The sequence below is a fragment of the Hyla sarda genome, chromosome 7, assembly GCF_029499605.1.
Source record: "Hyla sarda isolate aHylSar1 chromosome 7, aHylSar1.hap1, whole genome shotgun sequence".
Classification (NCBI taxonomy): Eukaryota; Metazoa; Chordata; class Amphibia; order Anura; family Hylidae; genus Hyla; species Hyla sarda.
The window spans coordinates 115967699-115984104 of NC_079195.1; the positions used below are offsets into that span (position 1 = coordinate 115967699).

The 16406-nt window shown below is 42.5% G+C and overlaps 1 protein-coding gene across 2 annotated transcripts in view; it reads left to right on the forward strand.

Moving 5' to 3' along the window:
• The first annotated feature begins 2586 nt into the window (after positions 1–2586).
• ADAMTS14 (ADAM metallopeptidase with thrombospondin type 1 motif 14) overlaps positions 2587–16406 on the forward strand; it is a 167488-nt gene continuing 153668 nt past the window's right edge. Inside the window, exons 1-2 of one of the 2 annotated variants that reach the window (XM_056530496.1) lie at positions 2587–2988; positions 3937–4322. In XM_056530496.1, the coding sequence (XP_056386471.1) occupies positions 2904–2988; positions 3937–4322 (471 nt within the window). In that variant the 5' untranslated portion in view covers positions 2587–2903. Of the gene's footprint in view, positions 2989–3936; positions 4323–16406 lie in introns of those variants that run through there. The other variant, XM_056530497.1, reaches the window with a different exon arrangement.

Below are 16406 nucleotides of genomic sequence, written 5' to 3' on the forward strand. Positions count from 1 at the left end.
TCATTGTGCCGCCATATGGTCTCCTCATGCTGATGCTACCACCTCCAGGCTCTCTCATTGTGCTGCCAAGGATACTGCAAAACATAATTAAGATGCTGGTCCCCAGTTACAGCCCACAAGTAAGTATTGAGTGTATGCATTAGCTAAAACTTAACTTTTCTTAGGATAAAATATATGGAACCAAAAATTATTTGAAATCTAACAAAAGGAAAGGTGTGCAAAAAACACTATGTGCCACCTACACCACCAAGTATTGATACGATGCAAAGACCTGTAGGTGGAAGGGAACAACGTATGGTCCATTGTAACTGGTGGGGGTAAACACTTCCCCTGTAAGGCCCTACTCTTGCATTATTAATTAACTTTGTGGCAAGTGTCTTAAAAAGGGAAGCCTCACACAGGAACCTCTTCCTATTTCCAACTAAAAACTCTGGCAAATGGCAGTGTTTTTAGGTGGAAATAGGGAGAGGTTCCTGTGTGGGGCCGCCCTTTTTAGGGTGAGTAACATTTGTCAATAAGGGCCTTACAGGGGAACTTTTTAGCCCCACCTGTTACAATGGACCATATGTTGTTCCCTTCCATCTTTTAGTGGTCTTTGCATCACATCAATACTTGGTGGTGTAGGTGGCACATGATGTTTTTTGCTCACCTTTCCTTTTGTTAAATAAAAAAAATATTTGGGTACATGGTATTTTTTGCAAGCCTTTCCTTTTGATAAATAAAAAAATATTTGGGTACATGGTATTTTTTGCACGCCTTTCCTTTTGTTAAATAAAAAAAATATTTGGGTACATGGTATTTTTTGCACGCCTTTCCTTTTGTTAAATAAAAAAAAATTGGGTTCATTATTAAAATATAAGTTTTATGTAATGCATATCCTCAATACTTACTTGTGCACACTAACACTTTTACAAAAGAGACCGTTTTCTGCTGCCTACCTGCCTCAGCTACTATTCTGAACCTGCACCCGCCTGATTCCACACATCTGATGCCAAGTTCTCCTTCTTTCACCCACCTTTTTCACCAGGTACTGGTATTGCCAACCACCGCCCCACTCTGTCACTGGGTCACTTTCTGGACTCCTGGTGCTGCAGATGCCACCTCCAGGCTGTCTCATTCTGCCACCATATGTTCTCCTCATGCTGATGGCAGCTCCAGGCTGTCTTATTCTGCCACCATATGTTCTCTTCATGCTGATGCCAGCTCCAGGCTGTCTCATTCTGCCACCAAATGTTCTCCTCATGCTGATGCCAGCTCCAGGCTGTCTCCTTCTGCCACCATATGTTCTCCTCATTCTAATGACAGCTCCATGCTGTCTCATTTTGCCCCCATATGTTCTCCTCATGCATCCGACACCTCCAGGTTGTGTCATTCAGCCACTATATGGTCTCCTCATGCTGCCGCCACCTCCAGGCTGTGTCATTCAGCCACTATATGGTCTCCTCATGCTGCCGCCACCTCCAGGCTGTGTCATTCATCCACTATATGGTCTCCTCATGCTTCTGCCACCTCCAGGCTGTGTCATCCAGCCACTATATGGTCTCCTCATGCTGCCACCACCTCCAGGCTGTGTCATTCTGCCGCCATATGGTCTCCTCATGCTGATGCCACCTCCAGGCTCTGTCATTGTGCCACTCTGCGACAGTGATTCTAATAGCAACACCTGTAATCTGCATGTCATACTGAATAAAAGCATTTTTTCACTGACACAACACACTCCCTATAAGTGTTACAACAAGGCAAAGTGTTCTACACCCCTACTGAGGTTCTCTTTTGCCCAGAAATAGCTGTTTTTGATAGCGATGCGCCGCAAATAAATTAGGACCAAATACAGCTCAAGAACAAGTGTAGCGCTGTTTTTTTTTCTTTTGGTAGCAAGCAGGCATGCTTTTCTACGCTCCCTTTATTTCAATCCTCCCGAGCGATAAGTTGAAATGGGATGATTTGTTAGCGTGGCATAAAGTAGCTGCTCATGGACTCTGCTGAAGAGCGAGTTGCCCAGATGTTATTCCTGCACAGGGGCTCAAAGCTGTCTGTGTCCTCTTTCAACATTAATAAGCAATGATATCAATGCATGCCAGTTGAGATGTCATTTAAATAATTTCCAATGTGTCTGCTATGTTAGAGAAATTGTTAGGGCGGGTTAAATTTACTTTTATACAAGGAGAACTTAAATTCAGTCACCTGGGAGAAAAGACGGGGAATAAAGTAACATTTTTGTTCAAATGCTGAAGTGTTTTCCTACTGGGAACACTGAACCTATTATTCACAGTCAAGGTAATGAATGCAGGCTGATTCTGTTTTTACTCTCCCTCCCCTCCTCCTTTTCCCAATTTTCCGGCAAAGTACAGTCTCACATGTGACAAATTTGGGAGACCCCTTCTGTCCAGAGGAGGGACAGAGGGAACCCAGGGTGTGTCTGTGCTACAATGTTACAGATGATGTCAGTATTTGCATCCTCTGGCTGGAGTTGCAATGCACTCTGACTATCTAGACCTCCCTCCCTTTTCCACTCTTTTTTTTCTCCTCCTCCCTTCTTTCTTTTGCCTTCCTAAATGGATGGGGCTTCTCCTGGATAGGCACAGTTTACAAGGGTCCAAAAAGACCGTATCAAAGCTGCTCTAAGTTTCTCCCCCAGCACTCCAGAGTGTGCCTCTCCTGATCTGTCAATCTGCAGCACAGCAACAGGAGAAGAACAGATTGTTAAAGGCCTGGCTGGAGAAAATCCTGCAAGATCCTTCTCTCTCTCTCTCTCTGAATCCGTAAATGTTCTTCTAACTAATCCAAATAGAGAACATCTAAAGAAGAAAAAGTCCAATCTTACTCCTCATTTACTGGATATTGGATCACTTGGCGTCTTTTTACCTAGGAAACTAAACTAACTCTTCTGCAAGCTTTATCCAATGGATATTTTCTACATGTATGGGATTGTGTCTTGCTTTTTTACTTCTTTCTGCTGGCTGGCTGTGGATTCATTTATTTCTAAAGGTAAGATTTTAACATTTTTGCATTGCAATATTTGTTTTGCCTCAATCAATCTAGCCCTATGGACAGCAGGCAAGTGGCATGCTAATACAATGACCGAACAGTTCATGAAATACATATCAGAGATCTAGATTTCATTTATTCATTATATTTCTTTGAAAGTTGGTAAATGCAATGAAAGTCCACCTTATACTATGCTGCGTTCATAAGTGAGCAGGATAGTTTTGCTGAACTTGTGAAATTAAAAAATGTAAACTTTATTTTGCTTTCTTTACTTAATAGACTCTAGAATGTGACTTTCTTTTGTGTTTATAACTTTACTTTGTGTCCATGAAAAAGCACATGAATTTGTCTGTTTCATGATTGTCCTATGTGAATGAATCCGCTTTATAGGAATGAATCATTACTCTGCATTTTTTTAAGTAAATCCAACCAGGGACACAGTAAAGCTGTTGCTCCTGTATTGAGTATCTAAATTCACCTCCTTTTTCCTTGTTACTTGTACATTAATATATAGGTGTGTTTTGACAGGTGTCAATAAACTTGCTCCATGCAGATGGGACTACAAGTCAAGGCTTTGGTCATTCCCCCCTGGCGGGCAAAGTGTAATAAGAGTTTGTAGCTGGGAAAGCCATAAAATGTTTCTTAGAATACAGGCTACTTAGAATACAGCAGTGTTCAGCTTCTTGTCAAAGTGTTGCACCATACAACCCTTGTTCTTTTTTAAAAGACCTAAAATGTTGTCAATAACTAAGAGCAATGTGTTCTTTTAAAGTAAGTCCAAGCAAATGTCTTTGGTGTAGAGACTGGACTGGGGGTAGAAAATGGGTGCTCTAAAAGTCAAAGAAAGTCCAAAAAGGAGCAATATGCTATTTTGAGAACCATAAGGATTGCTAAAACCCATGTCCAATTTATTTCGAAAGCCTTAATAAAACTCTTTATTTCCAATAGAACTCCTCTCTGGAAAGCTAAATGAATATGGTGTGGTTGTCCCATTCAGTGCAGATCATCTAGGACGATATATTTCTCACGTGGTGTCAGCAGGAAGTAGGATGACCTTAAAGCACCCTGGGCAGAGGTTTGCCCGAAGTATTCCTGATCCACCAACAACTCAGTCAGATGATAGGTGCTTGTACTTCAATGTCACAGTCTTTGGCAAGCAGCTGCATCTGCGTTTGAAGCCCAATAGAAAGTTGGTTTCTCATGAGGCTACTATTCAGTGGCAGGAGGATTTCCAAGAGATTTCTCATGACTCAATCCAAGCTGACTGTGTGTATACAGGAGATATTACGGATATGCCTGGAGCAACTGTGGCCATCAGCAACTGTGATGGACTGGTAGGTCAATTGTTATTGCAATTTTGCATTTCTCAACTTTCTGTGTTTGTGTATAAAATATGATACTTGGAATAGACAACATAAAATACCTTCATTTGCTAGCAGTCAAGTTAAAATGAGATAATGGATAGAAAAAAAAATGAACATAGCTACAGTGCCCAGTCACCGCTTCCTTCTGACCTCTCTCATCTGCAACTTAAAGCGGTTATCCAGGCAGCAAGGTTATTATGCATTTGCTCAGAGTGAGTAATATAAAAAAAAAAATATATATATATATATATATATATGCACACACACTGTCTCTGCTGTGCGGTAATGTGATGTCACAGGCCTGCGCAACCAATCAGTAGCTGAAACAGGACAACACTGCGGCCACTGATTGGCTGAGTGGGTCTGTGACATCACATTCCTGGAAGCACTGCACAGCAGGGACGGGAACTGTCTAATACTGATGGTGGGGCACAAATTTTTTTACATTTTTTTTAACTATTCACTCCATAAAAACCTTGTTGCCCAGATAACTGCTTGAATATTTTGATTTAAGAATAGATGCGTTTTGTATATTTTTTTTACTTTTCCCAAACAAATCTGCTTTACAGAAGACACATATAGTGGTAACATTCTTTGACAGATCATTCAGAAACATCATACTACAACTCATACGCTAAAGACATAATATGCAGCTCACTGAACTTAATCCGCTGTCAGCTCAGCTTGTGCCAAAAATACATTGCCTTGTTATTTGTATCTCTGGAAGAGTTATGGAGACTTGCTTGACATGCTCTCTGTATATAACATTCTAGGACATTCAAATGCATTTATGAAAATAGAGCATAACTACCTAGCGCAACATTCTTGATTGTTGAAGAATACTGAGCATACAAATATTTGTACTGTACTTCCACCTGTTTGCCCAGTGGGTATGTCTGAACTTCACATATTGTTCTTGGCAGTAAAATGTTATCATGCGTAGTCAGAGGAGATGTGATAGCTTGGGTCTTATATTCAGTATTGTTTTCACTATTTACTTACACTATTATTTAGCGTGGCCTCATTATGTAAATTAGCCATGTGTACATTCTTTATGAATAAGTTCCAGCTTCACACAGAGTTTATGTTGAACAAGTTTTGAGTCATTTAACACCTCAACTGCATATACAGTGAAGCCTCTCTTTAAGGCAACCCCCATATCCAGACTAGATATTGTGTTACATATTTATTGTCCACCATACATGAGGCAATGTGGCCGTTTTCATGCAATTTCAAATGGTCTTCTCAGAGGTTTCACAGTATGTTGACTATTGTCTATTCATCAAGAAAATGCATATTCATTCTGCAGCCCACTGTAGCCAACCTAATGCGACCTTGACATTCAGTTGAAGACTATGGGGGAGATTTATCAAAACCTGTGCAGAGGAAAAGTTGACCAGTTGTCCAGAGCAACCAATCAGATCCCTTATTTCATTTTTCAGAAGCCTTTTCAAAAATGAAAGAAGCAATCTGATTGGTTGCTATTGGCAACTGGGCAATTTTTCCTCTGCACAGGTTTTGATAAATTTCCCCCATATGACATCCAGAGCATACAAAGCCAACTTATTGCTCTTACTCTTACTTATTGCTCCCTTTTGAAATGATATCACTGGGTATATTGTACTAGTTATCAGGTTACTGTCATGCAGCATTATTACATCATCTCTAATCTCCCCTTCTACTTCTACAAAGGTCACAGGATTATTATTGATCAGTTGTGTAGGCAAAGTGTGCACTTTCATTTTTTGTGGATACAAGCAAAAACAATATTTATGGGAAATCGTGGTTAACTTAGGGGCGAGTAGTCCTCCAGTGCTCTCTTCACACACCCTGAATGAAGTTCATTCCACCCACACCCGGGTCCCTGAATAGACTGTTTCCATTTCCCAGAATCCTACAGTTTTAAACAGAAACACATTTGGGATTTAAAATAATAATAATAATCAGAGCAAAAAACATAAATCTACCTGGCTTGCTAGTTTGGCTGCAACTCTGTCTCGTCTGGTATTAATTCTGCATACCACCCTCCCCTCAAATGGAAGCTTTTCCTTCCACAACAAAGCCCTCTTGGACTTTGTTACCATATTATTGGTCACTGGACAGCATTCCTATTCTGCCTTCCTCGATTGTACTGAACAGAGAATCACAAAGGCTGTAAGTGTAAGAACCACCTTGTCAGGCAAAGATTGTCATTTTTCATTGTGTTTAACCAAAATGAAGAATGATGGTCAAAAATAAACCCAAATTATTTGCCCAGCAAATAATACAAACATTCTATGGCAGTCTTGATGGCCATATAGTCCTTTTCTATAGTAGGATACTTCTATTTTCTGGGGAACAATTTTCGTCAAATATACTGAATAACAACCGGTCCTCTCCTCTTCTAGTGCAGTTAGCATGGGAAAGAAACGCTGCTTGCACTGGAAATCCAAGCAGCCACCAAATGTTGGCGTAGTCCAACTGTGTGCATGTCCTAAAGAATTACAGCTTTGACTTTTTGGTAATTTTGAGCATCATGACTCAGCATTTGGCTGTATGCCCACTGAGCTTTGCTGATGAGGATTGGTGCTAGTTGAAGGACCCATTATTCTTCAGGCCACTCTTTTGCTTGGGCCACTATTTGATACACTTTAAAATATAAATATCAAAATAGATGGATAGCTCATAACAAAAATTGTACGAGGTTAACTGGGTGCACCTGTACCCTTAGGTGAAATGAGAATGGAATGTAAAATAATAGAGTTCCCAGTCCTCAAATACCTCAGCCAAAAAGGTTGTACAATGGATGTTCGGAAAGATGCATACATTTTATTATAAATACATTTTACACATAACATTTCTCACAGGGCCCTTGTGATTTAAAATAAAATAAAAATATACAAAAATGTATGCATCTTTCCAAACATCCATTGTACAACTTTTTTGGCTGAGGTATTTGAGGACTGGGAGCTCTATTATTTTACACTTTAAAATATGACTCTATATTAGCAGTCTCTGATAGCTGGGAAAGCTTTACATTTGTAGCACGAGGCATATTGAGAATGAGAGGGAGAGATATTACAAAGTTTCGGTGGGATTTTCTCCCGAGTACGGAAATAACCCATATGTGGCTCTAAACTGTTTCCTTGAAATACGACAGGGCTCCGAAGTGAGAGAGTGCCATGTGCATTTGAGGACTAAATTAGGGATTGCATAGGGGTGGACATAGGCGTATTCTACGCCAGTGATTCCCAAACAGGGTGCCTCCAGCTGTTGCTAAACTCCCAGCATGCCTGGACAGTCAGTGGCTGTCTGGAAATGTTGGGAGTTGTTGTTTTGCTACAGCTGGAGGCTCCGTTTTGGAAACACTGCCGTACAATACATTTTTCATTTTTATTGGGGGGGGGGGGGGACAGTGTAAGGGGGTGTATATGTTGTGTTTTACCCTTTATTATGTGTTAGTGTAGTGTAGTGTTTTTAGGGTACATTCGCACTGGCGCAGGTTTACAGTGAGTTTCCCGCTAGGAGTTTGCGCTGCGGCGAAAAATTTGCCGCAGATCAAACTTCAAGCAGGAAGCTTACGGTAAACTCGCCCGTGTGAATGTACCCTGTACATTCACATGGGGAGCAAACCTCCAGCTGTTTCAAAACTACAACTCCCAGCATGTACTGACAGACCGTGCATGCTGGGAGTTGTAGTTTTGCAACAGCTGGAGGCACACTGGTTGGAAAATATTGAGTTAGGTTCTGTTACCTAACTCAGTATTTTGCAACCAGTGTGCCTCTAGCTGTTGCAAAACTACAACTCCCAGCATGTACTGATCGACGAGGGGAATGCCGGGAGATGTAGTTATGCAGCAGCTGGAGGTACGCAACTACAACTCCCAGCATGCCGAGACAGATGTTTGGGCATGCTGGGATTTGCAGTTTTGCAAGATCTGGAGGGCTACAGTTTAGAGACCACTGTATAGTGGTCTCAAACTGTAGCCCTCCATATGTTGCTAGGCAACTCACCAGCTTCCGTAGGATCCAGGGAGCTAGCCGCATTTCATCGCCGCCCGGCGATCTCCACTGTCGATCGTCGCCTCCACCGCGGCCGATGGGTAAGTGGACTTCGGCGCCGGTCCCAGTGAGTTTCCCCGTTCTGCCCCGCCTATTGTGGGTGGTCAGAACGGGGAAACCGAAAGTTAACCCCCGCCCCCGATCTGCTATTGGTCGGCGCTTCTAGAAGACCAATAGCAGGAATAGAAGGGGTGGCACCCCTGCCACCTCACTCCTATCCCTTCAGGGGGATTGTGGGTGTCTTGGACAACCCCTTATTTTCCTGGTCACCGTAGACCCATATGACGCGAAATCGTGCAAGTCGCCGGTGTGAATTGACCGACGAATTGACCGGCATTTGCATGGGGTGCCTGCTGATCGATATCGGAATTGCCCATGACGTAACTGTACGTCATGGGTCCTTAAGACCCAGGGTGTCGTGATGTAGCAGTACGTCATGGGTCCTGTAGGGGTTAAATATGTAATACGATCAAAGAGATAATTTGCCAAATTCCATTTATCAGAATGTGGAAAAACCTAACAGTTTCCCATGTATTACATTGTAAGTTCTACAGACTAGGAAATACATTAGGGAGGCCCTGACTACAAGAACAGTAGTTTCACATGTTGTCAAAATAGCTGCCTCAATGAAGATACTTGTGTTTTAGAGTCTCCCTAGTTTTCTCACAGCCTGTTAAACAAAACATATTTAGCTCCAAGACATTTCAGTAAGGTGATACAGCACACATATGGAGATACAGGAAACCTAGAAGTAGGAAATAGGGGAAGGATTAGTGTGTTCTAAGGTTGGCTCTTGATTTGTTGCAGTTACTTTTTTTTTTGCAACTTTGTTTTGGAACTTTGTGTTGTGTAGGTATGTCAAAATCAAGCTGGTTTTCTGCAGTGGTCATGAATTTATTATGTGCGACTTTACGCCAGACCTGACCTGGCGTACAAAACTGGGCATAGCATTTGTAAAATGTCACACATTTTGGAGCAAAGAGAGCCAGCAATGGACCACGTCATCTGCCAAGGCCGGAAACCAAGTCCATCCAAAGACGCAGGCGCAGCACTGATCTAGAGGTCCAGTTTAAAGAAGGGCTAGAAGTTTATTGCACCAAGCATAAATACATGCAACGTTTCTAAAGCACGCTTGCAATAAACTTCTAGCCTTTTTTTACATCGGACCTCGTGATCAGTGCTACTAAGCCTTTGGATGGAAACATTTTTGTGCCCCATATTTATCATATGCCATGCGACCATGTAATAAATTTAGTGCATGAACACAATGCCACCGCACATTAAAAAAAAAAAAAAGGTGGTGAAAAGGAGTTCTCCACACTAAGGCTAGGTTCACACTACGTTTTGCAACTACGGTTCCCGTATACAGCTGGGAGGGGGGGGCTTAATCGCGGCGCCCGCACTCAGCCATATAGGGGAACCATATTTAATGCTCTATGAGCCGACCGGAGTGAACCGCAGCATCCGGCTGGCTGCTTTTTCGGCCGTATGCGGTTTCTCGACCATAGGCAAAAACGCGGTCGACCACGTTTTTGCCTGCGGTCGGGAAAACGCAGCTGACCGGAGGCTGCGGTTCTCTCCGGTCGGCTCATAGACATGCATTAAATATGGTTCCCCTATACAGCTGAATGCGGGCGCCGCGATTAAGCCCCCCCTCCTCCCAGCCATATACGGGAACCGTATTTAACAAAACGTGGTGTGAACCCAGCCTAACATTGATAAATTCCCCCCATAATGTTTGCAGTCTGATGTTTCTGGTACAGTAGATGAGCATGTTTTCTCATTTCTAGACATTTCTACCACACCTGCTTCTGGAAGTATAAAGTAACTGATTATACATTCTTTATGCACCAATTATTAAAAGTTAAATTGTCCATACTGAAGAGCACTGTGACTTTCAAAATGGCATTGCAAGAAGTGGATGTATAGAGATGCGGAGTTTCTGTTAAGATATGAAAGCTGAGCTGTGATTGGTTGTTAGGGGGAAAACCAGACAATTAGGGTCTCAGGCTGATTGATAAATCTGGGCATATATTTAAATCCTGCTGGAAGTGAGATGGAAATTTGTCTAGCAGGCCAAGTGGTATTTCTCACATGGCACTGGAGGCCTAGCCCATAAGATGGTGCCAGCTTAGAATAATATAATGTTATATATTTTTTGTACATCTCCTGCCAAATATCCTAGTTAAACAGTTTGGCATTTGTTTTTCCTTAGCTTGTTTCTTTAGTTTCTTTGACTGAAACATTTACCAGCCACACAACAAGCACTAAGAGATGGAGGGAGATGACCAGGGCCTCTCCCTCTGATCTCTTCAGGTTGAAGTGTTGCCTGATTGGAGCAGCAAGACTTCTGTTCACACAGACTGCTTCACCCTATCTGCCTGCCTGTAATATCCCCAGAGGCAGCCTGTCAGTTATTATGTAAGTACAGTCATAGCAGCAAAAATGCTCTGAGCTGTTTAAAGGGGTTATCCACCATAAGGTGATTTTAGTATGTACCTGGCAGACAGTAATGGACATGCTTAGGAAGGATCTGCGCTTGTCTTGGGGCAAAATGGCTGTGTTGTGAGATTACCATAACACTGTGGCTTGCTTTTTGTGAACTGTTATTTCCTATTTGAGTTTTCTTAAAAATCCCATAATTCCATTTTCCTTCCTCCCACACATCAGCCACCCCATCCATTGAAACATAAATGAGCTGCATCCATTCAAAAGACCTGTGTTTTCAATGAGGGTGCCTACAGATGTTGCAAAAATGCAATTAGTTGCAAATTGATCTCTCTCCCACCAAGCGATCCCTCCACCCATTGAAGCAGACAGGCTCCCTATCATCAGCTGACTAGTGATGTCAGGTCTCAGCCACATTGCAACCTGGGAATAATCTGGGACAACAGTCATTTTGTATGCTGATAAAAATAAATATTGGGGTGAAATTCACATAAGAATTGTGAGAAAACCATCAAACACAGGTGCAGACACTATATTATGAACTACACTAACTTTACAGCCCCTGCAGCATAGTCAAATGAAAAAAAAAATCCTGGAATACCCCTTTAACCCCTTAATGACCACGAGCATATATTTATGCTCATGGCCAGCTCCCGTTATGTGAAGCGCGCTCAGGAACTGAGCATGCTTCATACTTGGCAGGTCCCAGTTGCTATCAGCAGCCAGGACCCGCAGCTAATACTGGACATCACCGATCGGGCTGATGTTCGGTATTAACCCTTTAGACGCCGCGATCAGAGTTGATCGCGGCATTTAAAACGAGAGAAAAGCATTGCCGATTAGCTCAGTGGGCTGTTCGGGACTGCCGCGGTAAATAGCGGCATCTGGAACAGCTGAGAGGACAGCAGGAGGCTTCTTACCTTGTCTCCCAACGTCCGATCATCGCTCTGCTGCTCCTTGCCTGAGATCCAGGCTGAAGCAGCAGAGCACCAATAACACTGATCAATGCTATGCTATGGCATAGCATTGATGAGTGTCTGCAATCAAGGTATTATGGGGGCTATAACATTGCAAAAAAAAGTGTAAAAAAAATTGTTCATAAATGTGATTTAACCCCTTCCCCAATAAAAGTTTGAATAACCCCCCTTTTTCCATTTACATTTTTTTTAATAAAAATAAACATATGTGGTATCGCCCCATGCGTAAATGTCCAAGCTACAAAAATATAATATTAATTAAGCTGCACAGTCAATGGTGTACACGTAAAAAAAAATTTCAAAGTCCAAAATTGCGTATCTTTGGTCACTTTGTATATCCTAAAAAAAATTATAAAAATTGATCAAAAAGTCCCATCAAAACAAAAATGATGCCAACAAAAACTCACAGCGCAAAAAAAATGAACCCTCATATATCCCAGTATATGAAAAAATTTAAAAGTTATAGGGGTCAGAAGATGAGAGTTTTACACTAATTTTGGTGCATGTAGTTATAATTATTTTAAGTAGTAAAATAAAACCTATATAAATTTGGTATCGTTGTAACCGTATGGACCTACAGAATAAAGATATTGTGTCATTTTTACCGAAAAGTGTAATGCATAGAATCGAAAGCCCCCAAAAGTTACAAAATGGCGTATTTTTTTCAATTTTGAACCACAAAATATTTTTTTTTCTGGTTTTGCTGTAAATTCTGTGTTGAAATGATTGATGTCATTATAAAGTACAATTGGTTGCACAAATAATAAACCCTCATATGGATCTGTAGGTGCAAAAGTGAAAGTGTTATGATTTTCAGAAGGTGATGAGGAAAAAAACTAAAATGCAAAAACAGAAAAACCCTGAGTCCTTAAGGGGTTAAGCAAATTTTACTTACAATGCATCCCTCCTCAGATGATCCTCCTCTTCTTCTGCCTGACTGTCCATTGGAGGGTGTATATTGGTCTGTCTGAATGCTGTAAGTAATCACAGACCCTGGGTGCCCCATAATATACCTGCCATACAGACTGCACCTCAACACAGCTTATTGTGTGCTCCCCGCTTAACATTCTTGTCTCAAAGGTCGCTTAATCTCAATTGTGTCTTTACATTCCTGATAGTGTCTTCCAACACTGTGCTAGGGTTATATTACCAGTAAATGTCAGATTACCTTTTATTAGTGAATACATTTCCCCAAAATTTGTGTCTCTTTCCCAAACTACGGTGTCCATTTTAGGACATCCTCAGTCGTCAGCCGTACCTCCCTCCTCCTTCAGCCAAAACGGCGTCCCGCCTCATACCTCCTCCGTCAGGCGTCAGCCAAAATCTTTGTCATCCTAAACTCTGTCATGCCTCAGACTAAAATGAAAGTGCTGAGTCAGCAGAGCTTCGGCAGCTCCACAGACACTGTGTGATTGGCTGGCAGCACAGACACTGTGATTGGTTGATGGGAGGCTGTGTGCAGTCCCGTGCAGTCCCGTGCAGTCCCGCTCCACTGTTTCGACACACTTCTTTACAAACCCTAATCTCTCATGTACCCAGCTGGGTACATGAGCGTAAGATTTGCAGGAATCTGGAAAAGCTGGGTACATAACTGTAGGTTTTGCAGGAATCGGGAAAAGCTGAGTACATAACTGTAGGTTTTGCAGGAATCGGGAAAAGCTAAGTACATAATTGTAGGTTTTGCAGGAATCGGAAAAAGCTGAGAGCGTAGGTTTGTTTTGCAGGGAAAAGCTGGGTACATGAGAGATTAGGGTTTGTAAAGAAGTGTGTCAAAACAGTGGAGTGGGACTGCACACACCCTCCCATCAACCAAAGTGTCTGTGCTGGCAGCCAATCACACAGTGTCTGTGCTAGCAGCTCTGCCGAATCTCTGCTGACTCAGCACTTTCATTTTCGTCTGAGGCATGACAGAATTTAGGATGACAAAGGTTTTGGCTGACGCCTGACAGAAGAGGGATGAGGCGGGACGCTGTTTTCGCTGAAGCCTGACTGAGATTGGTCCGAGGGATGAGGCGGGACGCTGTTTTCGGTGAAGGATGAGGGAGGTATGGGCTGAAAACTGACGGCGATTTGTCTGAGGGAGGAGGTGGGACGCTGTTTTTCCTGACAACTGACGGAGATACATCTGAGGGCTGATGCTGTCCTAAAATGGACACCGTACCAAACATACATATTTTGTTTGCAGTGTTGTTGACTACACTTTTCATTTTTTCAAACACCAAAAAACACACGTATTCAGATAAAATTCAGATTGGGTAACATAGCCCTTAAAAGTGATGTAAATGATTGCTTATTGATTCCTTTACATTACCTGGCCTACTAAACTAAGGGTATGTTGGCACGTACTGTATAAGCTGCAGATTTTATGATGTGTAAATCAATATAAATAAATAGCTGAAACAGCATAAAATCTGCAGTGTATATGCAACGTGTGAAAAAATAATATTATGAATGGTTGCTCACCAGGCTGTAGGAATAACCTGTCCTCGCTACACGTTACCTACCTGTGGTTTGTGTGTAGTCTAACATGTAGATAAACCGCTCTATTCTTCAATAGACAAGACTGTATGGTGAAGTCGGTAGATTAACTGAATTATAGGAAGAACATATGAGCGGTTTAACTAGAAAACAATAGTCAGTAAACATGAATAAACACGTGTTCATATATAACTAACATATCACCGGGACCCCCGCGATCTGACATCTTATCCCATATCCTTTGGATAGGGGATAAGATGTCTAGGGACAGAGTACCCCTTTAAGGGACCCTTACAAATTAGAATAAAATTGATAAAAAATCAGGTGAAATTTAACAATCAACAACAGCTTTAGCCAACCAATAAAAGACAGTCATTATCTAAAAATAAAGTAGTTGTCCAGGAGGCAGGAATGGTATTAACTGTTCTGCTCCCTGTGGCTCACCCCTGCCATCTGCACATCTCAGGAGTGTACCTTTCAAGACAACAGGGGGCAGATGTGAGTCATGATTATCTTGTGCAGGCAAATAGCTGCAGGAAATTGCAAAATTGGCAACATGGTACAGCTACTGGTCATTGTTGTAGGTATAGAAAGGGACTGACTGAAAATGAGTGGCTTTTCCATGTTGTGCATGGGACACCAGTAATGTCATGTAGGCTGTGAGTAGCTAGCTTTTGGGAGTACTCTGTGGGTATTTTGCCCAAAGTCAGAGGCTCTCGGAAAATGACCCCAACATAGTCACTACTATTACGAATGTTACTAGGAATTCTGGCGAATTCTGTGGTTGAAGTCTGAACTGGGATTAAAGGGGTACTCCGGTGCTTAAACATCTTATCCCCTATCCAAAGGATAGGGGATAAGATGCCTGATGGTGGGAGTCCTGCCGCTGGGGACCCCCAGGATCATGCACGCGGCACCCCGTTTGTAATCAGTGCCAGGAGCGTGTTCGCTCCGGGTCTGATTATGGTCGACCACAGGGTGGGCGGCGTGTGTGACGTCACGCCTCCGCCCCCGTGTGACGTCATGCTCCGCCCCTCAATGCAAGCCTACGGGAGGGGGCATGATAGCTATCACGCCCCCTCCCGTCAGCTTGCATTGAGGGGCGGAATGTGACGTCACACGGGGGTGGAGGTGTGACGTCACACGCCGCCGGCCCTGCGGTCGCCGGTAATCAGTCCCGGAGCGAACACACTCCGGGCACTGATTACAAATGGGAGGCCGCTTGCATGATCCAGGGGGTCCCCAGCGGCGGGACTCCCGCGATCAGGCATCTTATCCCCTATCCTTTGGATAGGGGATAAGATGTTTAAGCACCGGAGTACCCCTTTAAGGAAGACCTGGTTCGGATCTATGTAAAAAAATTGTGGGAAAATCACTACATTTTGATTATTAGGTAATAGACAATATATCAATACACAAAAAAGAGAGATAAAATGTGAAGGAGCTGACACTATAATTTTGTTATTATAGTTATTGTATTTTGTTATCTCTCTTTTTTTGTTATGTCTCTTTATTGTGCATTGATACATTATCTTTTACCCAATAATCAAAATGTAGCGATTTTCCCACAACATGTGTCAATTAAATTTTTTACATAGATCCGAACCAGGTCTTCCTTAATCCCAGTTCAGACTTTAACCACAATTTCCATGTAGGTATAGGTGGAGTTACAAGTATATAAAGGACCAGACTTTGAGTACACCACTACACATTTTTTTTTTGCTGCTGAAGAAGAGACTAGTGGTCTTTAACTTCGTCCAGCCTTTTCTATTAACCCTGTGTTGAGACCTACTTCCACAGATCCGCATCATGCTTTTCCATTGCGAACTCATCATTGGAGATCCTTCTAACTTTAAAACCACGCTTCAAATCTACAAGGCTGCGGCATCCACATAGTGGAAACATTCCATTTGCCAGCGCCTGATCTAATCTGGCTACCACTTGCATGCTTCACTGCCAGGCGAGATTAGCTGGAAGCGCACGGACTCTATGACAGCTATATGCACGCCCAACTGCCCTGACCGGTCCTGAGCGCAAGACACAGCAAATCCGACGGCATTCATCCTAAGCAAGCACATCAATCAGCAAATGTGGCCTATTCCTAGATCCA